The 26,318-nt window shown below is 41.2% G+C and overlaps 1 protein-coding gene across 1 annotated transcript; it reads right to left on the reverse strand.

Annotated features, from left to right (window-relative positions):
* Positions 1–2,861: 2,861 nt before the first annotated feature.
* hspa12b (heat shock protein family A (Hsp70) member 12B) lies at positions 2,862–24,364 on the reverse strand. Its single transcript, XM_004079774.4, has 14 exons — positions 23,837–24,364; positions 21,596–21,659; positions 21,265–21,347; positions 19,941–20,065; positions 19,690–19,876; positions 18,844–18,948; positions 18,617–18,733; positions 15,787–15,964; positions 10,471–10,557; positions 7,697–7,801; positions 6,945–7,203; positions 6,773–6,876; positions 4,102–4,292; positions 2,862–3,516 (listed from the first exon to the last, which is right to left on the reverse strand). Exons 2-14 carry the CDS (start codon positions 21,639–21,641, stop codon positions 3,043–3,045), a joined length of 2,061 nt encoding a protein of 686 aa, XP_004079822.1. The 5' UTR covers positions 21,642–21,659; positions 23,837–24,364; the 3' UTR covers positions 2,862–3,042.
* Positions 24,365–26,318: the final 1,954 nt, after the last annotated feature.

Genomic DNA, 26,318 nt, shown 5'->3' on the forward strand with positions numbered 1-26,318 from the left:
ATAGTAAAACCTACCAAAAAAACTAGAAAACGCCTCTTCTTAGTAATGATTTAGTTTTTATACTTTTTAATCCTTGTAGTGATGCAATGATCCCATGTAAAATGTTTTTTCTACTTTTTTAGTAATGATCACATGGCTTAAATCCAACAGCACATCATTTGTTCGAAAAACTCCCTTTTAAAAACTCCACCAATCAGCAAATGTAACTTGAATCTTTTGGTCTTTTCCAGCTCTTTTAACCAGTCAGAGAACACTAAGATATGACACTTTATACAACTCACAGTTAAAAGTACAACTTTATTTCTATGTAATAAGGGAATAATATAAATGTTAGGTTTATTAAATAAAATGTTTCTGTATTTAGATCTTATCTTTGGGTATATTGTTTTGACTTTTTAAAAAAAAATCATTTATTTGATTTTTTTTTTTTTTTATCATTTAGGATACCGGTAATTTAAAACCAATTAGCACAAAAAAAAATGGATACAAACTGTAGTTGGGTATTCTCACCACCACGATGGAAACCCTACTGATAAATGGGTTAAAGTCTCACTCTCATTATTTGATCCATTTTCAAAGTAATCCCAGTTGTCTTATAATTATGTCGGTTTTAGCCAAAACGTAAAAAAAAACAGTCGTTTTCTAGGACATCGTTTCTGCAGAGTGGTAGTCGTTCATTAGATATTCACCTCTGAGTAGTGGATGCCCCCCTTTACCCTGCCCATTGCTGAGAGCTCTCTGTTTACACACGGTCCTCCTCGCTTACAGTCCCTCAAGCTCCACCCACCCTGGGTGACACGCCCTCAAGCGACCTTTGTCAATGTAAACAGGCGTTTCGGGCTTACTTGTTCAAAACTCTAGCGTTTGTTTTTCACTACACAAGCTTCTACGGCCGTTTTCGAGCTCTACGTACAAAACATGCCTGGTCTGAAGGGAGCATGACACCTCCAACCTAACATTAGCGGTGCAACAAAAATGGCGAGTAATAGTGGAGCTACAGTTTTGATCCAGAGATGTCAGTTCAGACGAGGAAAACAAAGACGTACATGGATCTATTTGTCTTTCAAGTGGATCAATCGGATGCATATTTTTCCTGATTCACAACAATTCGAATAAAGAAACACTCAGTTTGACCTTAATTTTCTTTATATATGTCCATCATTAAAAAAAAAACAACACAATTTTTATTGGAGTGGGTCTTTAACCCTTGTGCTATCTTAGATGACCCCACCCTTACATTGACGTGTTCTCCTTCCCGTGACAAAGGTGGATAAAGGTGGAAAGATTTCATGTAATCCATGGACACCAGTGAAGATCACAAATCATTGAAAAAAAAAGGTTCAGAGCACTGTCTAGTGGGTCTAGATGACCCAACTCCCAATGGTAAAGTGCCTAGGATGGCACAAGGGTTAAAATGATAACCTGTAGTTAGGTTTTCTCACCACTAGATGGTGCACCACCAAGATGAAAAACCCTGTTTATGCAGACGGGTGGTTTAAACGAGGGATTGGTGGCCATCCTCTGTAGTTACACTGGCCGGGATGGTCTAGAACAGGGGTCGGGAACCTATGGCTCGCGAGCCATATATGGCTCTTTTGATGGTCACATGTGGCTCGCAGACAAATCTTTAATTATACTTTTTTTATCATTAGTCCAGTCCTTCTCGGGCGCGAAAAAAAAAAAAAAAAAAAAAAGAGGCGCGCAATAGTAGCGGTGCTTGGAGAGAAAAATCTGCGCCAGCGCTATCAGTTTACTATTATCTATAATTTCACAGAGTTTGTACCAACTGGAAACCTGTGAATTGCCGTGCCTAAAAGTGCGCGCTCCCGTCTCTGAGAAAGAGCGCGCAGTTGCGGGGACGGGATGTGTGAGGGAGAAAGCAGGGGGGTGGGGCTGAGGTGTTGTGGGGACAGGCAGCAGGTGAATCACGCAGGGATTGTAAAAACGTAAAACCCGCTGCCCGTCAGTCACTGCGGCGTGTGAGTGTGTGTTTGGCTCCCCGTCTGCATGTGAGCAGTCTTTGTCACATCTACAGAACATTCAGACCTAAGATCACGTTTAAAGTCTCAACGCCTGCGTGAAGCAGAAACTCACCACGTATCAACCAGACTAGACCATCAGCAAAACTACCACGAGAAATACTCATCATTTATCAGCAACAGCATAACCATGTTATTAAAAAGAATCCACAGACTTATTGTACTTTAAAAATGTTGAAATTACATCAAATGCACACATTCATTTGTATATTTAGTTTTAAACATATTGTCGCGGACTGAGTTGGGTGGCTGTTGGGCCGCGTTATAAGTTCTGGAGTTCATTGACCGCATCAAGCAGAGATCTGATTGGCTCTCAGTTCTGTCGCTCAGCCTGTTGTTAGGTAGTTTGGACCAATGGGGTTCAGCTATGGGCCGAATAAGGGAAATGGGAGGGCTGCAGCGGGAGCAGGGGAATATAAAGTTGGTAGAAGCGCTCTCTCTCGTCTCGTGTCGACAGGAGAGATTAAGGAGTTGCTGAATTAATTTTACGGCGTTTGTTGTGGTCTACAGTAACCAGAATAAAGAACCTTAAAAGAGGTTAAGTCTCCGTGCCTCAGTGTGGGAAACTCTACATTATTGTATGGCTCTTTCGAAATTACATTTAAAAATATGTGGCGTTTATGGCTCTCTTGGCCAAAAAGGTTCCCGACCCCTGGTCTAGAAGGAGAAGATGAACTAAAGCGCATTAGTCGCAGCCCTCCCTCCGGGCCTCTGCATCTGTTTCTCTGGAGAGTTTCACTGCAGGACCGGTTGGCAAAGCTTCACAAAATTGTGACAAAAGTAATTCCTCGCTGAGGGCTTGCGATCCGTTCCACTTTTTTCTGGGTCCTGACAGGGGAGTCTACCTTTCATCTGAGGAGGAAAAGCTCAAACTTCTTGCTTAAAGAGTTTCTTTGATGCATTCAAAGTCCAACCTCTTTTTTCCCCCTTTCTTTTTCTTGGACTTATCACCCCTGAAATCTGTTTTGTGTGTTTGAAGTCTGCTTCCATTTCCTGCTCCTTCTCAGTTGGACAGGAAGTCTATGGAGGCTTTGACAGACCTGTTGGAGATGACGTCAACGGCTGTGACTTTGATCTCGGTGTCTCCAAACTGCATGGTTGCTCTGATCTCCCTCCTCTCCGAGGCGGCGGCTCCCGCTCCTCCCACCGCTCCCGTCGGCGGTAACGGTTCCGGTAGGTCCAAGGTTATCGCCCCGCACTTCCTGACTCCAGGGTCCGAGATGTACGTGACGTCATCGGTGGCGCTGCAGTAGATGTTGATGATGATCTTGCGCTGGCCCACCCGAGCTGGGGTGTAGCTCCGCCGCACCACCTCCCCCAGAGCAACAGACTGGTCAACGGAGACGAAGCGATCCAGGATGTCCGTGCACCACTCGCGGCCGTCCTTGATGAGAAGTTTATCCCGGGGGTGGCGTCCCTCCACGAAGCGGTTCAGGACGCCCACGCCGTATGTCAAAGGGCTTCGGCGCACTCTGACCTGCGGCGGAGAGACGTGGGTGAATGCTCATGCATTACAAGACACTCACAAACAAGCATTTAAAAATAAAAATGAGAAAATATATATATATATACATTGTAAAAGGCGAGATGCAGCCTACAGTTCAGCTCAGGCTGAAGTTTCCAACATCATCACTGTCAGACAGATCCATGCCTTCAACAAATGCTATAAATGGTCTCCAAACAGCTTCAAACAAGTTCTTTTTTTCCTTTTAGCAAAAATGTTCTACGTTCCATCGGCGGTACAGTTAACATCAGTTTAGTCCATTGTTTCAGTGTTGGCCCTTTGCAGTTTTCCTGCTGTTGACCTTTTAGCCTTCAACAAACATGTCTACAAGAGATTTTTCTGATCTAGAATATCTATTATTTTTGGGATAGATTCCCAAAATAAAAAAGACTGGTTCCAGTGTTCTTTCTTTTGATGTAATTTTTTTGATAGTTTCTCTGATTACAGACCAGAACTGTTTTATTATTCTACAGTTCCGTATACCATGAAAAAGTCTTCCTTTTTTCCTCATGGCTCATGCCCACTTTTAACATGACCCCAAACGTCCCGACCCCTCACCACCGTGGGATCCAGCCCGAAGAGGACGGCGCCCTTCAGGATGGTCAGGCCGACGTCGTGGGGGATGATGATGCGGCACGACCTCCCCAGGGCCCTCTGGACCGCCCTCTGCAGCATGGGGGACTCTGCAAAGCCCCCAACCAGGAAGAGGAAGCGCACACCGCTCACCTCAGGCTTCGCCATGAGGAGCTCTGTTGAAGAAAACAAAGATCTTTGCAGTTTTTGATCTTCACTGAGGGATGATTCTGCATCCATTCCCTCATCTTTACACCCCCCCCCCATTAAAGCCACTGGCTGGCTCATGGGCAGTGCAGCGGTTGGGCCGTCGACCCTTGATCGTAAGATTGCAGGTTCAATTCCCGCCGTGCACACCCATGTGTCGAATTGGGCAAGATAGTCTTGGGCAAGACGCTGAACCCCACCTTGTCTCTGGTGGTAGGTTGGTGCCAGTGTTCGGCAGTGGAGCCACCACCAGTGTGTGTGACTGGGTGAATGGGTCTGTGACTGTAAAGTGCTTTTGGCCTTGTAGGTAGAAAAGCGTTGCACTGTAAGTATATACCATTTACCACTTGTTTGGCCTCTCAGGCCAGCCGAGCTTCAAATGTTCTGTTACTGGATTATGGCAGACAACAATGGTTTAAAACCATAATCCAGATTAAGATATTTTGCAAAACAATAACAACATAGATTAAACCCATGTACGTCTTTCGACATTTTCTCTAAATAAACAGGAGAGAAGATGATTTCACATGAACATTAATTCAAACTAATCACAGAATAAGACTTAAATGAGAAAAAACACAACTGATAAATGTTTTAGCGTCTTCAAATGCTTGTCACAGATTCAAGTTTTCAATAATTTGGGAGAAAATACTTTTCTGTCTTTTCTTCTTCCAAAACAGGAGTAAAATCATCTATAATTAAAACAGAATTAAGATTTAAGGCTGACAACACAACTGACGATGAGAAGTCAGAGTTTTTATTTTCAAGTTTGGATTCCACAACTCTGTACCCCTTTCCTGTTAATCTAAGATTAGGGTGAAAATTTCTACTGTTTTGTCCCTTTCAGGGTCACAGGGCTGCTGGAGCCTATCCCAGTCACTTGTGGGCAAAGGCAGGGGACACCCTGGACTGTTCACCAGTCTGTCACAGGGCCACAATCACACACACATTCACTCTCACACCTAGGGACAATTTAGAGTTGCCAATTGACTTATGAAGCATGTTTTTGGAAAGTGGGAGGAACCCGGAGACCCCGTAGAAAACCCACACATGCACAGGGAGAACATGCAAACTCCACACAGAAAGGTCCCCCACTGATGTTCTGTTGCAGGGACTTGAACCAGGGGCCTTTTTGCTGTGAGGCAAGAGCGCTAACCACTGCCCCACCGTGCAGTCCAGGGCAAAAATTTAACCTAAAAAATCAAACATTCTGATTGAATCCTGGAAATTTTAGAGATTAAAGTGAGAACTCAGAGATGAAAGTAAAAATGGAAAAAGCTATGAGTTTAATATTTTTTTAATGGAAAAATGGTATCTTAATTTTGGCAAATTAGAAAAAAATCTAAATTCTAACATTTAAGTCAGAATTCTTGGATCAAAATTTAAACTATTTCGACCAAATGTCTGAGATATAACTCAAAATGTTAAACCAAAGTAGTAAATTGTGGGATTAATTTCGCTCTAAGATAAAAAAAAAACTCTTTAAATCAAATGTGGAAAAAAGGCAAAATTAGTAGTTTAGCTTCAAAAACCATAGAAAAAGTACAATTACGAATAAAGAGTAGAAAAGAAAAGAAAATGAAAATTTGTAAGATTGAAGTCGAACATCTTGGAATTTTAATCATAGCTTTAAGATCAATGTGATAATTCTTGGATTTAGGTTAGACATTCTTTTTAAAAATGTCCCAGTTAAAGATCACAAATACATGAGATAAACCACATTCTAAAATTCAATGTAGATTTTCAAGATCAAAGTCAGAAATCTAAAAGAAAAAAGGAAAAATTCTGAGATGTATCTCTAAAATTTAGGATCTGATGGCTAAATTGTGGGATTAAAGTTGTTGTTTTTTTAATAAGAAAAAGTCACAATGTCAGAAACCCAAGATTAAAGTAATAAATCTTAGGGAAAAAAAGGTAAAATTGTCAGAAATTATACCTTTCCTTTAAATTTAAAGACAGAGGAAAATTGTGTTTTAGGTGTCTAATATGTTCTTCTGGTATTTTTCTGATGACGGAGGACAATTATAAAGATAAAATAAATTAAAAATTCAACTTCTGAGTGTTTCTGTGTTGCAATTCTTGAGAATCAGGAGCAGATTGAAAAATAGCTTTTTTTTTCATCTGGGTGGGCCACAAGTTCCCAGCAACAGAGAGGGGAAAAGGGGTGGGGGTTGCCCTGTGTCACTGGTCTCGCCCACAACTCAGAGATGGAATTCTAATAAACGTTTGTTGCTCTGCAGAAACAATGTCCAAAATGACAGGTTTAAAAAATGTGTTGTTTAAAAATGGCAAAATCATATTCAAAGACCACTGAGAACACTTTTAGTATAGTTAAAAGAACGATCAAAGGGGGTCTTTAAAACGAAGCTGAGCAGGGTAAATGAAGAACACTTCCCCTAAAGGTAAACACCTGTGTCTTGTGTGTGCATGTGTTGCGTCTGTTTCTCACCTATGTGTTTGACTATGTTGTTGATGGTCGGCTGGAAAAGTTCGTTCATGGCTTCCTGAGTGAGCCGCAGCATCCCCTGGGACGACCACTTCACAATGTTCATACTAACACACAAACACAGTGAGCAGGGGTGGGGTCACTGTCACACCCAGATGATGCTCCTCCCACTCACTTGCTCCTCCTCAGCGCTGCCTCCACGCTCTGGCCCCTTTGCCTCTTGTAGAAGTCGATGAAGGAGAAAGGCAGGGAGATGTTGAGGGCGTTGGCTCGGCCGGGCGACGCCGTCCGTTTTCTCGCCTCAAAAGCGATGGTGAGGTCCACCCAGGCCGCCGGCCGCTTCGCCTTGAAGCTCTGGATGAAGTCCTCCCCAAAGATCTGGCACAGCATGTTTTCAAAGGCCAGATCCACGCCAACAGCTCCATACGGGCCGCCTGGAGGTCAAACAAACCCAGCATTGGAAGCTGAAGGAGATCTAAGAAATCTAAGAAACCTAAGAAAACAACTGAATTTCAAAAAGCAGAGCATTCGCACTACAGAAAAGAAAATGTGTTTATCAAATTGTGGTGTGGATTTATGGAACGAATTGGATGAAGGTTTACAAATATTCAAAATAACCTACAAAAGATCACCAATATAAGGCCAGAAACGATTAAAAAACAAAAACTGTACAAAAAATGTAACTTTGCACAATTGCCATGCAAAAATTGTACCATGAACGTTTTGTACATATCTGTAAATTGAATTATGCACATCATCGGGTGTTGTGAAAAGGGGTGCGATCATCCAAGATTCCTTTTCAACCCACTTCTTTCCAAACACACTGTATGGTCTTATGTCTCTAAAACCACCATGTTGATTTTTTCATTTGTGTTTGAAAAAATAAAGAAACAAAATAAAGATCCTTTCTTAGAAAAGGCGTCGCACCCGAAGCCTTGTATAGTTCTTTGAGCGTCCCCTGCGGCTGCTCGATCTGATGGACTGTCAGGTCCACGGTTCCTCCTCCACAGTCGGCAACGACATACTTGTCACCTGCACAAGAAAAGAAGCAAAAACAAGCTTGTTAAACTTGTGCTTAAATGAAGGGATTTCTGCTGAAATGTGTTGAATCGCATGAAAACGGCAAACATTAAAGTCGGAGCAACATGTGTTCCTCAGGGGCCACCGGTCCTTACCCCCGCTGCCTCTTTCACCCTAAATCAGAGCTGCACGTGACAAATGCATGAAAAAAAACATTTTGGCTGCTTTTCTATTCTGTCTCCAAGCAACCATTTCATTTTTGGACAAGTCTATGTCATTTTTAAAAGAACTTACAAAAGTTAATTTTTTGGTTTCCTTGGCAACTGAGGTGTTTTGTTAACCACACCCACAGTTCATATCCTATGTCATATCCTATGTTTTGCACTTTCACAATATTCTGGTAAAAAATGTACGAGCAACAGGGAAACGCCAACCTTTGCAAGCGTGCCGTTCAAAATCTACAAACTTTATTATCAACGTTTTTTTTCTTCTTCCATGTAGCTTCCCAATGATGGATCAGTAGTGATGAGGTGATAGAACAAAACTCCTAGGAGGATTTTCATTTGTAGAAGGTGCTAAAGGTACATTTTTTTGGGGGATCCATCTTCCTAAGGTCAAAGGTCAACAAAACTTCAGCCATAGTTGTAGACTTAAGCCAGCAGGATTTGTATGAAATTTCATGAAGATCACTCAAACAAAAGATTTTTTTCCCCATATTGTGAAAAAAAGTGAAAATTAAAAATCATCAAAAAAAAGTGACTTGCACTTGCATGGCTTTTAAAAAAATTAATCCAAATTGGTCCAATGAATATTCAGTGGAGGGAGATGCTAAAAGGTGAACAACAACAACAATGGTCCACGAATCAAAACGTGAATCATCCAACTAACTTTGTGGTCCAAAGTACCATAGTCTGATTCTTTTTTACCAATATTTTTATTTTTCATTTGACATTTAAGATTATAAATGAAAATGCTGTTTAACAGAGAAAGTCTTTTTTCGCTGTGGATCACCTTTAGCCAATTGTAATTAACCTGATGTGGTGGAAGCTGGTTTGTGACGTCTGTTTGTTTGCAGCAGATGTACTGGTATATAAAAAGGCAAAGGCGAGCACAACAGGAAGAAAGCTTTGACTACGTCTCGATCAATTTGGACCTTTTTTACCAACGTGATCTCATTGGTATCTTTGCTTTTCTACCTATACTGCTGTTACTCCCCTCCCAGAACTAGATCGATTTTTTAATATGTACCTTTGACATCCTAAATATTCAGATTGAACTTTTATTTTAATACTTGATACTTATCAATAGTTTTTTTTTTTTTCCTGCGTTAGTTTGTTTAAATTAAACTTAATAATAACTATTTCTTTTAAAAGGCTGCTAGAAGTTGAAGCTGGGGTAACTATGGTGCACTGGGGTTCTGTCCTCTTTCCTTTTTTACTTCTACCCTTCCTCTCCTCTATTCTTGATCATAATTTATCATTTAGTTCTCCATGCCTCTGTTTGGTGCAGTGCGATTCATGTATTGTCCCTCTTTTCCTCTCCCCTCCTGGGGAGTGGGAGTGCTTCCAGACTCCAGTTGGCTCATCCGTGCTCCAGTTCCTGACCGTTTACCTCGCCTTTGCTCCTGCTCCTACACCTGGCTGTGGATCCTGCCTCTGGCTCATCTCTGGCTCGTCTCTGCTCTGTACCTGACCGAGTACCTCGTCTCTGCTCCTGCTCCTACACCTGGCTGTGGTTCCTGTCTCCGGCTCGACTCGCGCCTTTGACTGTCCCGATAACCACGGCTGGATGAAGCTCGTCTGCTGGACTTTTATATATGTAGTTGTAGATTTAGATAAGTTAATTCTTCTCTAAGATTTCTGGTAAATCGCCTGTCCGTCCTGGGGGAGGATCCCTCCTTCATGTGGGCACCCCTGAGGTTTCTTCGTTTTTTCCGGAATCCGGTTTTTTTGGGAGTTTTTCCTTACCGCGAAGGGGGGTCTAAGGGCAGGGATGTCAGTATAGCTTAGTCAGTTTGTTAGTTCATTTTAGTATTTTTCTATTGAACTCTTTGTATTCGTGATCCTTTTGATTTCATGTTTTACTTCGAAGCCCATCGAGACGACTGTTGTTGTGATTTTGGGCTATACAAATAAAATTGAATTGAATTGAATTGAATTTTACACTAGGTGGAGGCCTTTTGGTATTTTTTGCCTCTCCCATCACTTTATTGCCTTTCAATCATTGTCTTGCTTGTGTTTTAAATGTGCAAAAACAATAAATTAAACTAGACTTTCGTTTAATCCATCAGTTGTATAGGTATAGAGTCCAGAGGTGGGGGCTCCTTTCACCTTTTTACCTTTGTACCAGGGTTTTTCACATAATTCACTGCTGTCATTTCACAGGAAATTGAAAGATTTTATGTCTGCATTTTTGTATGTAGTTAGAATAATGTTGTGGTGGTGCAACATATTCTGCAAGTACGCAACATTTTTCAATATTATATTCTAAAAGATCTTCCAAACCAACAGCAGATCTTTCAGGAATGTCAACGGTGACTGAATCTGGATGAAATGCGGCGGCAGTCTTTTGTAGTTGCCCCCTTTTTCACCCTAGGCAGACGTGTGTGGCCCAAACAGTCAACAGGTCAAATTCATCTCCATCTGAAGCTTGAAAGATCCGTTGGAACTCTCTGAACTCACCGGTCTGCAGCTCGGACCACAGCTCTCCAGTGCCGCTTTCCACCAGGAAGGTCCTGCTGTGTCTGGATCGTCTCAGCTGCTCCCTCGCTGCACATACAAAACAAAACACCAAAAATAAAGCATCTTTGGTGTTTTTAACATGTTCTTGTTGTATTTTTTCCAATGATGGTGGACATGGATAAAGAAAATCAAGCTTAAAATTGCATTTCTGATTATGCCTTTATTCAAAATGTTATGAATCAGGAGCAGAGGAAAAAAGTGAGCTGTTAGAAAAAGCTTTTAGGTGTGAAGCAGAAGCAACTACGGTAAACCACAAGCTCCCTGCTTGAATACATTTCTAATAAACTACTGCTGCTCTGCAGAAACTAAGTCCTAGAAAACAACACAAGGTTTTTTGATTTTGGATTAATAATAATTAAAAGACCACTGGGAACTCTTTAATAACAGATCAAAAGATCTGTTATTATCTGAGGTAATAACTGTTACCTCCGATATTACCTCAGTAATAACTGAGGGAATAACTGTTAGGTATCTGAGCTAACAAAACAGTTATAGCTTGATGTCCTGTGCTCTAGCTTTTGGAAGGCAAACTTTGTTTTTTTTATGTCATCATGTAAATACTCAACAAACAAACATAGAATGCAAAAAAAACAAACAAAAAAACAACAACAACAACAAATGAAAATCAATACACTGTCTTGCTCTCTGTTTTAGGAAAACCGACCTACGGGGTTGGCTGCGAGTGGTAAGTAACCCAGCAGTCTTAATTTTTTCTGGTAGGACATCACACAGTTCACGCGCCGGATAGTTCATTTGGTTAAATATTTGATTGACAGATTTACTCGCTGTCAAGTGGTAGGGGTGCGGCTTTCCAACAAGCTCACTCCTGATTGGTGAGAGTTGTTGCCATGGAATCAATGGCTGAGACAGACATCTTACTAACGATGTCTGGCTCCAACATGGCAAAAAAAAGCAACTGTAATTCGATAGACTTCACTACTTTGGAGCAGGAGATAAGCTGTTTTCTATGGGTGATGTCACACTCACTTGGTCCATTTCTCATGTTAAGTCAATACACAAGCCTGTGTAAAATGCCTTGTTCTTGTGGTTTTTGGAACCAGTTTAGTGTCTGACCACATTTTGGTTTACCCCATCTGTACCTCTGCATCAGCTGTGAGCTGTTCTGGATTGAGGCCTTGGACCAGCCTATGGATTCCCCCTGTCTCCCCTCTCCTGAACTAGATCTTCACATTGGACTCTATCCTTTCACTCGCTTCAAGCCCCGTGCCAGATCTCCCCTCTGTCTTCTCCAACCTCTCATTTTCCTCCTTCCTACCACCTTAGTATAGTTTCTCAAGTTGGTGTTCATTAGATAATCTGAGAAATCCCAGACATAGATGGCTGTCTCTCTGGCCTCAAGTTCCTGCACGGCTCCAGAGCAGTCCACAACTAAACATCTGAAAATAAACTCGTTCTTTCCTTTTAATCTTTGCTCCTTGGGGTTCAGTTGTGTTGCACCTTAAATCCTGACAACATAGCTCGGATTGTGGTAGCTACGGTACTTGAGACTAAATATAAACACATATCTGTAAGAGCCTATTTTAAAGCCAAAAGAAAACATTTCTCTGTTTTGAAAGAACACATTTGTCAAGTTATTCTTGTTGTTGGCTTCTGAACAAAGAAACCCTGGTGGCCTCAGCATTTGTTGCAAAAGTTGTGCACGGTAGCAACTATGGCTTCTGTTGAAAGTGTGCTTGCATGGTTTAAGCTGCAGAGCAATTCACAGCTCTGTCAGGATCCTCTTCACCTCCCACACCTACAGGTTGACGATCTGCTCACGTGCTCCCTATCAGCTCATCAGTTCCACACAAGGAGCACTGGTCCACGCACCGTGTGCAGGGTTGGGGGGATTGAAAAAAATGAGAAATCCACATGACATGTCTGCGTCTCACCCACATCACCCTTACATGTTGCGTAAGTGTTTTCTACGACCTTTCGCCCGCAGCATGCTCGCAGAAAGAAATGTCCATGAACATTTTTGCTCTACAGGCTCATAAGCGCTTTACAACCTTAATATTTCCTGGAGGCCACCTGCATGGACCGTACAGGTTTGCCAATTTTCCACCTGCAGACAGCCCCTCTCCACACGTAAAGGCAGTTGTGACAAAGGAACAAAAATCAGAGGACTAATAAGAACTTCAGCTTTTCTAGCTGTTGATTCAAATTTGAATATCCACAACAATAAGATTACATATACAAAATATTGCCTCAACAAATAATTTCCTCCTGCTTTGCAAAGAAGTTGGCGTTTACAGTGGATGTAAGCGTTTAAAAACAATCAAAATGGACAAAATGCACATGTTTTTGACCCTTTTGGTTATATTTTTTTTAACCATTTTTCTTCATTAATGATACATTTTTACAGAAATTTGTGAGTGCTCTGCCATTCTGCAAGCACTCCAAGTCATCACCATCTTTCAGCATCCCACAATACTTTGCTGGTTTCCAAACATTTCGTGTAAAAACTCTAAATGTACCGGCCAGGCTCCACTGTTTGTTTGACTAAAATCTCCATTCAAAGCAGCTCAATCTGGAACATAAACAGCATCACTTTCAGCCTAATGAGGCCTTTCTAATCTTAACTTTTTTTTTTTTTTTTGAGGCACAGCACTTCCCTACACTTCTGCTTGGAGTCACATAAATCTTTGGATCTGAGTCAAACAAAAGCAAGGAATGTGCTTTTGCATGACAAGAGCGTTTCGCTGGCGATGGAGACCACCTTAGGCTTTGGTTTGCTTTATACAGACACCCAAGCCCTTTGATTGACAGCTGAGAGTGTGGACCAAGCTCCAACAAAAACACATCACCATGACAGTCCGTTTAACAGAGCCAATGCATGAAATGTGACATGATGACTTCCAAAAATGAACACAATAGTTTATTGTGAGGCTGAAAGAAAGCTTTTTGAAAAAGTGGGCAGAAGGTGTTTTGTGATTCACGACCACATACCAAGTGTTTCTAATTTGTTTCTATAAACCACACCAGAACTACAGCCTGTAAAAAAGTTGAACGAGAGTCAAAGGTAACATGAGATGGGTGGCCAAACGAAAACAAAGAAAAAGAACGTGTGTTTACGGTGAAGAAAGCCAAGCGCTTCGGGTTGTTTCAGGGTCCTGGATGACGCAGGAGGTAATGCATGCCTGTGTAAATGAAGCTGAGAAAAGACCACTGCAATTTCTTGTTTGCCGGTGTTTTTGTTGGGGCTGATGAGCTGGAGTCTGGAAACTATTTGAAACAGCAGAGAAGAAAGTGCACAAGTGTGTTTCTGTGTTAAGGATTCCTGGGGCGCTGTCTTCAGTGTCAAACAAAGGTGGAGGAATATCTAAAGATAGTTGACCCTGCATCAAGTTTGGAAAAGAAAGTGGGATATGGGGGAGAAAATGCAAAAGAAAGGGGGAGTCAAAAGCGTGGAAGGGGTGAGATCATGGTCTTACTGCACCTTGTTCCAATTACAATATCCTGTGTTTAGAGTGTGTGACTGTTCTTTGTGTGCGCCTCACTGCCTGCACATGCATAAGTGGGCCTTTGAAGGGAATTTTAGACGCTGTTCACTCATTGAATCATGCATTTTTCTTCTTGTTTTCTTCTGCAATGCATGTTTGTGTTCCGTTGTAGACAATGGTATAACATTTGCATCCAATTTTAACTTTGCAATAAAGATATTGCGAATGCTTCATCACTGTAAAGTCAAAAATTGAACAAAGGAAAATTAATTTTGAAAAACTCTAAGTCGTAAACACCAACTCTGATGAAATAGCATTTTTGATGTTTTTAACATGTTTTTGTGGTATTTTTCTCGTGATGGAGAAATATATAAAGAGACTTGGGCTTAAAATGGCTTTCATGAGTATTTCTTTATTCAAACCATTGTGAATTAGGAGCAGATGAAAAAATGATGCTGAAAAAAGATTGTATTTTCTACATACACCTGTGTGTATATGTGGAAAATACATGGGCGGGCAACTAGCTCCCTGCTCTGCTCCATTCTGATGCATCTACGTCTTCGTATTCCTCGTCTCAGCCGGCATCTGGCTCAAACTGTACAGCTGGATAGCTCCAATCTTGCTCGCCACTTTTGTTGCACCGGTAATGTTAGGTTTGGGAGTTTGAGGGGCTGTAAGTAAGCAGGAGAGTGTCTAAACAAACAGCTCTCCGTTATGGTGATGAGGAGAGGAGGTGGGGTTGCTCTGCACCAACAGCCCCGTCCACAACTCAGAGGCAGATTTCGGATAAACTCCTGGCGCTCTGCTGAAACTATGTCCTTAAAAACAACAGTTTTTTTGTTTTTTGGCTAAAAACAGCATAATCATTATTAAAAAGACCATTGGGAACGCTTCAGATCAAAAGATGATTGAAGTGGGTCTTTAAGGGTTTGGCACAAATATTGGCCTGGAAACCAATAGTGCCAAAACTTCTTAAATTCCACATTCACAGGTTAGATAGGCAAGTCAAAATTAAACTGTTTTCTCCAAGAAAAAACATTTTACATTGATTTTTTGCAAACTATGACGATTTTTGAAAAAATTGAAACTTGGGAGATGAAGCACGCCAAAGCGTCATGGGCCAAACAGCAGGGCTGTTTCTGGACTCTCAAACATATTTATGACAGGCAGCAGTGGATGCAGTTTCTTGCTCCCCAGAGAGAAACACAGCTGGGAAAGTTTGTTTGGGCTCAATAATAGGCCCAAATGTGTTTTTGGTGAAAATAAATTTATGCTTGTATGTTATATTTGTCACGTTAGAAGTTTAAAACCCAATCTAAAGATTTCATTCCAGTAAAAATATGACCATACTGCTACTCTGTCCGAAAAAAAAGTTGCTTAGGGGAATACAGTGACGGAAATAAGTATTTGATCCTTTGCTTACAAGGGATCAAATACTTATTTCTATATTTTTCTCATCATGCAATTGCTATGATAAGTTAAAAAAACCTTCCTTTTTTCTTTCCTGCCTTATGTTTTCTGCTCTGTATGTACTTGCTCCCCATAAACCATATGGTCTGCTTAAAGATGTGTGTCCATACACAACCCTGACACACACAAAACTGCAAAGTAACTTGGGCCAAACATTTGGGCAACAATTTTACCCTCGGCACCAGCTTTTTTCTCCCCTCTGAATACACACAAATGTGTCTTTTACACAAACCACAATCCCTGAAGGAATCCAAACATTTCCAGGAACAAATTGTGGTTTCATGCTTGTGCTAAGGAGCTACTCCACAGAACCAAAACAAATGCAGAAGAAGCGCTTGCTGACCTTGTCTGAAGCTGGAATCGAAGGGCCTGGAGCCATCAGCATCCAGGCCGTTTGTGATTGGCTGCAGGCTCAGGTCAATCACCTGGTGGAGGCGGAGCTTCCGGCAGTAAATGGAGGCAGCTTCAGGTTCCAGGGCAATGAGAAGCTGTTCAGGACATTCAGGGGAAATAAGACCAGCCTGATGAACACAAAGAGAGGACATAAGTGACTTGAAACAGCAAAAAGTTCATATTTTTAATTTAATTTTGTGGTGATGACAATACAACAAAAAATAAAGGACACTTTGTTTGTCCAAGAATCTTTGGTTGAAACATTATATTTCAGAAGAGGGCAGGAGAACTTGTGGGGACCAGATCCTTAAGAAAAGGACAAACACATGGAGGTAAAGACATTTGACAGCTGTGAGGTATAAACATGTACAAAAGATATAAACATGAAAGATGGGAGCATATGTGACAAATCAAATAACTTTAAGTTTGGATTATAAAAAGGAGGCGATTTACATCAGGATTGGTCCTGAAGATGGGAGTAGAGTGGAATTGCTCTAACAATATGCGTGTGTGTGCAGGGCGGGGGTCTGCACTCCACTTCCTGTATTTGTATGCCGGTCTCCCTTATTGTTCAGTCCTAATGACATCACCACCAGGAAGAACACACGCCCGACAGCCTCAAGCCAGGAGTGTGTGTGCATGTTATCGATGTGCGTGTGAAGGTGCATTTTGGTTTTCTGCACTCTGAAGGGAGCACCTGTTTGATAGTTAACTGTTTAACCTGCATGTGAACTGAAGAAAAAGTGTGACCTGGTTGACCTGACCATGGTTGCGTGTCGCAGTTGCGAGTACAAGTTCTCGTAGAAACGCTTCGCACAAGTTGTTATAACATATGTGGCTGAAGGAGGATGGGCGTGTGTTGATAGGGAAGCATGTATGCAGACGACAGGCTGATTTACGTGTACAGTGTAGATCTTTCATGGGAAATTTCTGTCACTCCTTGTCCCATGCTTCTTATGCTGTATTTCTTTTCACCTTCACATCATTCCTTTGTAGATTTCATCTATCAAAACTCCATTAAGCTAAAAAACCCAAACACCAGAATCCAGGTAGGGTTGCCTCACACCAAGGAATTGGTGCTGAACCTTGCTGGAGCACATTTGGCTATTTTGTCCATCTCCTTCCTTGCCAGCCGTCTTAGGAGAAGATGCTGGTGTTTTATATACCTCCATACAGCAGGTGGCAGTATGGACACTTTCATCAGTTTACTATTTGCCCTGTAAATGCAATGAAGAAGGGATTGCAGGGGGCAAAGAAAAACAAAAGTAATCTTAGGTTGCATTTGCACAAGGAAAGTCTTTTGTGTTGTTTTGAATGGGCACAATTGCTCATGAGTTACACGTTTATCCGTTTTGAACACTTCTACACCTGCATATTTTGGAGCAAAATGGATTAAACTAACTAAGATATCCCAAAGCTTCTCACTTGAGGGTAGTTACCGAGCTCTGACCAAAATAAAAAAATAAAAAATATTAGAAAGATAACTAGCTCATCTCGGGGGCCTTTGCGCTTCTTTCTTATTTGTCTTTTGACTGCTTCTCTTGGGGATCTTCAACAGCTACCATCTAAAACTACTTGGAGTATGCACCTTCAATCACAACAACCATCCTTTTATCGTCCTTCACTACATCCAGGAACCCCCTTTTGGGTCTTCCTCTAGGCTTCTTTCCTGGAAGTTCCAACCTCAGCATCCTTCTATCGGCACAATCACTGTTCCTCCTTTCAATCTGCTTCCCTGTATTTATCTTCAAAACATCCAACATGAGCTGTTCCTCTAATGATCTGGTGATCCTATCCATCCTCTTCACTCCGATAGGGAATCTCAACATCTTCATCTCTGCTACTTCCAGCTCTGCCTCCTGTCTCTTTCTCAGAGTGTCTGGAGCAAAAATATGGCTGCTCTAATCCCAGAAGCCCCCAGACAACTGTGTGTTAATAAACACCTGCACATCTTCACTACACAATGCTGACCCACCAAATTATTTCCAGCTTTTCCGTAATCCATGGTTTTCTTTTTCTTTGTAATTCACATTTCTATTTTTCTCTCTTTGGTGTGCTTCCAATTCTTGGTCTATGGAAAGTCCAGTTGCATCAATACTCATGTGAATAACTTCTGTTTACAAGTGACTTGAGGGCTTCGCTTCCAAGCTACCATGTTAGGGATAACATGTTTGATTTTCTACAGAGTTTGGGTGAGTTTTCCCATTTTCCAAAACAAACCAAACTGTCCATGGAAATGAAACCCAATGCAAATCACCCTCTATGGAGATAGACATGCTGTTTTCCCCTCAACATGTCTTGTAGAGCACAAAATCATGTTCCGTTTAATGCAAAACAACTTTAAAAAAGTGACATCAGCTACAGGGCAATTGGCGTCATGGCTTTGAAGAATTGGGCTAATCCATTCTGTGCTGAATCTACTAAATTGTCACTCCAAGCCAACCATTGGACAGTTCAGTTTTTCACGTCTGAGCAGGAAACAGAGCGATTGCTTTCACCAAAGAACCACACTGTTCTACCTGGTGTGATTGCGCCCTAAATGAACGAAACTCCCCAAGAACAAGACAGTCTAGTTAAATCATGTCTTAAATCTGAAAAGGCAGTTCATTTCAGAGGAATGTTTGGTAATGGTTGGTTTCAGGGACGAGGTGACCCTCCCACACTAAATCAACATTGTCTTTTAATTGCAAAAGTATTTTGGGGCTGTGTTCAGAGCTCTGAGCTCTGAGCTCTGAAGGTCAATGGCTGCTTTACTGTAGATATTTCAGTGTGTTTCCTACCAAGTATGCAGCCTCTCTCATGAACTGTTTGGCAGGTTGTCTCCATACTGCAGGAACAGTGATCACCCATCGGATCTCCTCACCCTCCAATACAGAAGACGACTGGTCTTTCACTTCCTGAAAAGTCCGACCAGAGAGATTTCGTTTAGTTCAACTTGACAAAACACCAGCAACTCGTTATTTGGTGGAGTGCGGCATATTTCCCATTTTTATGATGGAAGCTGTACCTTTAAAGCGTGTTGTCTGAAGAAGCGAAGAGCATGGGCAAACACCTCAATGGCCCTGACCCTGCGGCCATTTACCGCCTCCAGCTCCGTCTCCATGCTGAGGTCCTGCAAAGGAAGCAACAGAAAACTTTTAAAGCTAACTTTTAAGGACCCTCTCTAATTGTTTGTAAAGTGTTCCCAGTGGTGTTTGAATTATGATTTGATAAAAAAAAAAATAACCTGACATTTTGTAGGACATAGTTTCTGCAGAGCGGCAGACGTTCATTAGAAATTTGCCTCTGAGTCGCGGGCAGGACTGTTGGTGCAGAGCAACCCCGCCCCCAATCCCCTGGTCTTACCAAAAACTCAGACCAGGGAGCTTTTGGTCAGACCATTGTTTTTTTTACATTACAGATAACGCCTTCTCGAACGGCATCTTTTCATCTACTCCTGATTTACAACAATTTTAATACAGAAATACAAAAATATATCCAATTTTAAGCTTTATATTCTTCACACATGCCCTCCATGATCAGAAAAATGCCACAAGAGCACGTTAAAAACAAAGTGGTTCTTTAATAATGTTAGAAAAACCATCTTTTTTTCAATAATGCTGAAACATTTAACCCTGAGACAGACTGGCGACCTGTCCAGGATGTCCTCTGCTTTTGCCCACGTGTGGCCGGGATAGGCTCCAGCAGCCTCGTGACCCCGAAAGGGACAAAACGGGTTTAGAAGATGAATGAATCAATGAATTAATGAATGAATGAAACAAACAACGGCTTAAAATTTTTCAGTTTCCATCACATTTAAAACACTGTTAAAACCTTAAATTTTCCGTCAGCCAAAACAGTTAATGTTCCTTACACTGGTGCTATGGATCTTCATTTTGAATTTGTCAAAGTACAGCCAGTGCCGGGCCTCTTCAGGATCCAAGTCATGGTAGAAATCTCGTGCAGCGAATCCAAAGCTGTGGAACCTCAAATCCGGGGTCAGCAGGAGACATGTGGGGCTCTTCTGGTTGGCCACTCCAGGATCCCCACCTTCCCAGCGTCTGCACGCACCACAGTCAGAAAAGATGGACAGCTTAAAAACGAAACGGAGGAGCGGAGCCTTACTTCATCATGTGTATAGCCTCTGAGTCTTGAGTGAAGCTGAAAGCATAGCCGCTGGAGGTTGTCCCAAAGTCTATCGCCACAACAACGGAGAACGGACAGCTCATCCTGGGCCTGATCTCCACCCTCTGTAGAAAAAAAAAGGCAAAACATAAGTGTTCATATATACAAATTATTTTTTGGTTTAACGACTATAAAGACCCACTCCAGTCATCTTTTGATCTGTTGAAAAAGTGTTTACAGTGATCTTTTATTTATGATTATTCCTTTTTTGGCCAAAATCAAAAATCCTGTGTCATTTTCTAAGTAGTTAATTGAATCGGTTAGTTCAAAAGGGGCCCAAGTCCACAATTTTTCCAAATAGAGATATTATATGTTCTATGGTCTTCAAGGGAAAAGCTGTCTGATTATGTGCAAAAAAGTCCCAAGTCTGTTGTGATGTATTGACTATGCTTGACAATTAAAATGCATCAAGTGCAAAATTCCTACCAATGCACGGGTTTAGCTTTATCCCATAGATGGCAGCACCAGTTATCCAATATGGGAGCACCCCTGTTTAATTCAAGAAGGGCCCAAGTCCAGGGACTTCAGTTTGCTAGTCCTCTGAAATTATAAAAGTGAGGTGCTTCATATTATAGCATTTGTAAGCTATAAACTGGTGCTTAATCTGGGTAAAGTATTAATCATTTGGTGTAGCCTCCCTTTCAGCTATACAGTTCAAATCATTTCCTGGAAAAACAAACCTCTTGGACTTTTGAACTAACCGATTCAATTAGAAATTCACCTCTGAGTTGTGGGTTGTAGCCTGCCTTTATTTACATCAGCCCTTTGTTTGCAAAAATGGCGAGCAATATTGGAGCTATCCAGCTGTACAGTTTGAGCCCAGATGCCATCTCGGACGAGGACAGCTAAGAAGTGGGTGGATCTATTTATCTGCAAGTGGATGCATCAGAATAGGGCGGAGCAGAGAGCTTCTGATTGCAGCTTTTACCCAACAACTATAACCTTCTAAAAACAACAGTTTTTTCCTCTGCTCCTGATTCATCGCCCATCTCTGAACACCTCATGGTGAAATACCACGTTAAAGGTGGTCATTTTTGTAATTGTAGACTTCCCTGTGTCCATTCCCTCCCTTCTCACTGAAGTTAGAGCTAGCTTGACGGTTTCTCATTTCTTTGCCACAGATTCTTGTTTTTGGAATTTAAACTCTGTGTTTAAGTCTTGATATAACCCACTAATGACACGTAGACCATGTGGGTCTCTGGGACTCTTCTTATAGAGCTCTATATAAAGGCAAGAATGTAAGAAATAACAATGGGTGTGTCACCGGTGATGGTGAGGGTGTGAGGGGGGTGATGCTGCAGTCATTTCTGGCGATGGCAGGTGAGCCTGGGATGGAGGTCCTTTCACCTACAAAATGAATAAAAAGTGATATAACACACTTGATCTGGATTGTTCCATAGACTAAGATAAATGTAATTAACAGGAATGACTGGAATGTAGCTGGAATCTGGCGTGAGCCTTATTGCTAGGTGGGAGAGGGACACAAAAGGTCAGGAACATGTCAACACTTTTAGAGAGTTTCAAATGTGTGGGTGTGTGTGTGTGTGTGTGTGTGTGTGTGTGTGTGTGTGTGTGTGTGTGTGTGTGTGTCTCACCTAGTATCTGCAGGCTGCTGGAATCTGGCTGCACCTCATCAGCCATCTTCACAGGAGCCAGGGTCTGCAGAAGAACACAAACCCCAACTTTGTACTCAGACTTAAATGGGTCTGTTTGAGTCTTGGAGTGACATGTATTCACTGCATAAATGAAATACAAAAAGAGAAAATTCCACAAACGTACATTTCCAATGGGCGTATGCTTTTTCATTAAACACAACAACATACTAGGTTTGTCCTCTGACAGCTTTCAGGAAGGGATGTCTTAATCACATTTAACTCATATGTTGTTCATGTGGCACTCTCCAGCTACAAGTGTTGAAACTAATTGTGACACATGGTTTGCTTTTGGTGCCTTTTGTCAGAAACAAGCAAGATATCAGCACTTAGCCAGGATAACAAAGAACCAACTCAAGCCAAACCTGTAAATTCTTTTTTTTTAACATCTAGATTTGAGGTTTCGTGGCTCAAGCATTTCTTCAGTTTTCATTACTCCTCTATTTTGGACCTAAAAATAACTAAACTGTCACATTTTTTCTCTTTTTTTTAAACATTTGTCTTAGATTTTGTACCCAAAGGATCATTGTTATGCAGTTAAAAAAGGACAAGCACATTAAAAAATGATTATTTCATTGAGGTCATATATTTATTCAACCCACTCTGAATGAAAATATGTTTTCATCTGCGTTTTTACCATGTTCTTGTGTCATATTTCTGATGATTGAGGACACATGTAAATAAAATGAAAATTAAAATGTCTTTATTTGAATTGCTGTGAATCAGACGAAAAACTGCTGTTTTAAAAAAAGAGCTTATCTGAGATGTAGAAAACATCCGCACCCGCTCCATTCTGATGCATCCACTTGGAGACTAGATCCATGTACATCTTTGTTTTCCTGGTCTGAGCTGGCATCTGACTCAAAACTATACGTCTGGATAGCCCAGATATTGCTTACCATTTTTGTTGCACTACTAATATTGAGTTGGGAGTGTGAGGGGCTTTAAGTTAGAAAGAAGGCATGTAGATAGAGAGCTCTCAGCAATGGGGAAATAAGGGAGGGGGGTTCCTGCCCACAACTCAGAGTTGCTCCGCAGAAGCTGTGTCCTAGAAAACAACACTGATTTTTTCATTTTGGCCAAAAATGCCCTACCGTTGATTATAATTAAGTGACCACTGGGAATGCTTTTAAAATAGATCAAAAGATTATCTGGTCTTTAATCTGATCTTTGGACATTTGCATATTGACATAAGTGCAAGGTACAGTACAGGAATATGAAGATAATCAACTTTGAGAAACAAAAAAACTTGATCCCCTTTTTATGGTTTTAATCAAGCAAGAATCTTTTTGGTGAATCGGTTGGTGAATGTTTTACCACCTTTATTTAAGCATCTTGTTTGCGCCTTTTTCTAATTTCAAAAAAGCATTTCCAGTTTGGTACAAAGGAGGATTTAAATCTAAACAGGAAACAGGTTAAAAATCACTTTTGTTTTTCTGCAGGAAGTTTATAAATGATAAATGCTCTCAATGTTTTTTTTTTGAGAAACTTTACTTTTAATAGAGAAAAAAAACTTTGAAAGTGTACAAGGCAAGCTTTCATTAGCTTTTGTCTTTATTGTGCCTTTCAAATCACTTTGATTTCAAATTTGTGTTGCATAATCTGCATCAGATGTCTGCATCAGATGGAACATGCTGCTTTTTCTGGTGCACTTTTATCTTTCAAGAGTCTCATGAAACAGATGTCTGTGCTTCGTGAATGCATGCATGTGTGTGGGCTACACACAAGTCAGTAAATAAAAATAAAAATCCTGTTTATGCACACAGACCTCTACATACAATGATTCATTCGTCTGTCACATACATTTCTTTCTGCGACCTCAGCTTCCTTTCCCAGCATTCCACTGTGTGATGACAAATCCAGAGAGGATGAAATGCCACGCGCTTAAACCATCTTTTATCTGTCTCTGATCATCTCTTCAAGCTCAGTTTTTTTGTGGCTTTTTTACTGGACCAGCAGAACAAGTGAGACCTTACATCAGGGACAAAAAAGCTGTGTAAAATCAACAATAATAGTTCTTCTGGTTCCAAAATTTTAGAAAAACATGGAAAACATGTTGGAATCGTTTACAAAAAAAAGAATTTTCGGGAACTAATTATGCAATTATGTTGGATTAAGTCAAATTAAATCATGTCAAAGGCAGTTTACTGAAGAAAAAAAAGGTTCAACTTTGAGGACCCATACCTTTGTTAGTTGGACTCAACACTTAGATGCTGCCTTCTCCTACTAAAGAAGAAATGTTTTCCCAAAAACTGGAATTCTGCAAATGAGGAATCAAACTCCAAGGAGAGAGATGGATCAAAGAATGATAGGAAGAAATAGCTGCAGGATAAATCCTTGAAAACTCCTTGTTCAAAATGCAAAACGTCCCAGCTGTCAAGCAAGTAAACTTTCCAAAACTTGGAATTCCCAAATTGGACCAAAGCTTTGAGAGCGGAGTTCTGACTGGGGTTTGTGGGACTTAAGTTTCTGCAGCCGAGTGCTCCTTCTTTCTGCTCTGCTCTGACTGTCAGACAAAAGTGGTCTTACACGCACACACACACACACACAGCAACACACACAACTTTCAGTAGTGGGAGGGATGTGACAGCACATAAGGGGGGGAATGCTGGGGGATTTACCTCACCAGGAAAAAGTCAAAATGTGAGTCGGAGGCTGAGGGTGGATCCTGATTAAGTCATCTTTCACTCTCACTCATCTCCAACTCCTCCTCATCCTCTATTTAATTAGCTCTTCCTGTCTTCTCCTTCCCCCCCCACCCCTTCCATTCTATTTTTCCTCATTCCGTCCATGTTTTGAGGCACCCAGGTGGCAGATTTTAGCCTCAAATCATGAGTTTCAGACGCTTTTTCTGAAGGAAACTAAACCTCTGCTCCACTCTCAACATCTTACTCTAGTTAGTAGCAGCAAGAACTAGCGGGAGCCGTTTTCCTCTCATCCTTTTCCAAGAAATGTGACTGTCAGACTCATATCTGTTCTCTCCGGATGCAGCAACAGCAGGACACTGATTAGCATGAACAGCAGGGAGATAACTGCAAAACAGATATCTGGAATCTCTTTGTTTCCTTGGTTTTTGCTTCCTATAGGATCGGGAATTGATTTTTCCTCCTTCAGTTTTTGGTTTCCTGATGTCTGTTCGAATCCTGAGGTCCACTTTTAAACTACAGGGATCTGATTTCTCCACTCTGGAGCAGATGATTGAAAGCATACATTAACCCCCGGTGCTTTTGCGTGCACGTACACATGCACACATTGGGACTAACCTTCCTGACTCCCAATGGGCAAAAAAAGGCAGAGCTCTTGAGTATGTGGAGGGAAAATGCCCAAGGTACACACACACATACGTCCACTCCTTCTCCAGTTAGATTTAGCAATTGAATTACTGGTAGTGTGTCTGGAAGACATTACCTGGCAGTCCCCCCTTTGCTGTACAAAAACCAAGGGGCCCCATTACACATCCAACCATCCCTTCTTTCTCTTTGCCACTTGTGCTGTATTATTCTTGCTCTCATTGTTCTTAATTCATTTTTGCGGATCGAGATTTCTTAGTTTGATCTCTCTTCCTTATTTTTTCTACCCCCATTCTATTTATTGGCGTCCAACTTTACCCCCTTGACTCTTACTGTTGCAAATATGCATCAACTTACCTTAACCCTGTGAAGCCCACTACATCAAAGAATTTACAAAAAATTCGATTTTTTTGGGTGAAAATGTGGATGAGGCCCACAAAAAAAAATCAATCTTTTCTTCTTTTTTGAGATATAGATAGTATATATCTGGAAATGTTGCGTGATTTAGTTAACTTTTTCCTCAAAACACTCTTAGTTTAAGATGCACAAATCTTGACATGTGCTCAGGAAAAAAGCACCACTGTTTCCACACATCCACACATTTTAACATTGTGTAACTGTATTATAAAGAATTAATTATCAAGAAATGTTGCATTGTTTTAATACAGCAAGTAGTCATTAACAAAAGAAATGGGTGAGTTATTCTCACCATGTTTTAAAAATTAGCTAAACTTTTTCCCACCAAAAGTTTTTTTTTAAGATTTCATGAGCAGGAAAAGCCCTTCTACTCCCCCTAGTGGAATGATAATGAATTACAGGGAAGAAACCACAGACCAAGTTTTATACAATGGGTTTTTAAGGAAAGCTTGGATCATGCAAATGAGGAAAGGGTCTCAAAGATGTCTGTATCAAACATGATATGAATAATTATAGGGTTACTTTAGCATCTGTGTGAAAGCAAAAACATAAAACACTTTTTTATCACAGCTGGAAATAAGTTCAGGCGTCAAGGGATAAATATCTGACAAGTTTGGCACTTTCTTTGTGTGCGTTTGGCCCTCAGTTGGCCCTCCATCCCTTTCGTCAACTTCACCCTTCACTTCAGACGTCAGGAAACTCGGCACAGGAAGTGATGAAGTCAGGTGACAGGGCGGAGACCCTCCGTGACATTCCTTGCATGAATTCGACATTATCTCTGGGACCACGGAAGTCCTCAAGAAACGGAAACACACCCATAACATGCAACACACATGTGCGAGGGCGAGCACACCGCTCTCCCTGCAGCTGCTTTAAATAGCCCAGAATGTCAACATCAGCCTCAATGAGGACTTCCCAAGATAGCACCACAGTATAGATGCAACAAAGAGCCAAGATTT

Source organism: Oryzias latipes, chromosome 18 (assembly GCF_002234675.1).
Source record: "Oryzias latipes chromosome 18, ASM223467v1".
NCBI lineage: Eukaryota > Metazoa > Chordata > Actinopteri > Beloniformes > Adrianichthyidae > Oryzias > Oryzias latipes.

Excerpts from the sequence above, each read along its gene's own strand:
- hspa12b (XM_004079774.4), bottom strand. The coding sequence starts at position 21,641 with ATGGCTGATGAGGTGCAGCCAGATTCCAGCAGCCTGCAGATACTAG. Across the intron at positions 6,877-6,944 it reads GCAGCGCTGAGGAGGAGCAA|TATGAACATTGTGAAGTGGT; the intron begins GTGAGTGGGAGG and ends TTTGTGTGTTAG. Across the intron at positions 4,293-6,772 it reads CAACATAGTCAAACACATAG|AGCTCCTCATGGCGAAGCCT; the intron begins GTGAGAAACAGA and ends TTTCTTCAACAG.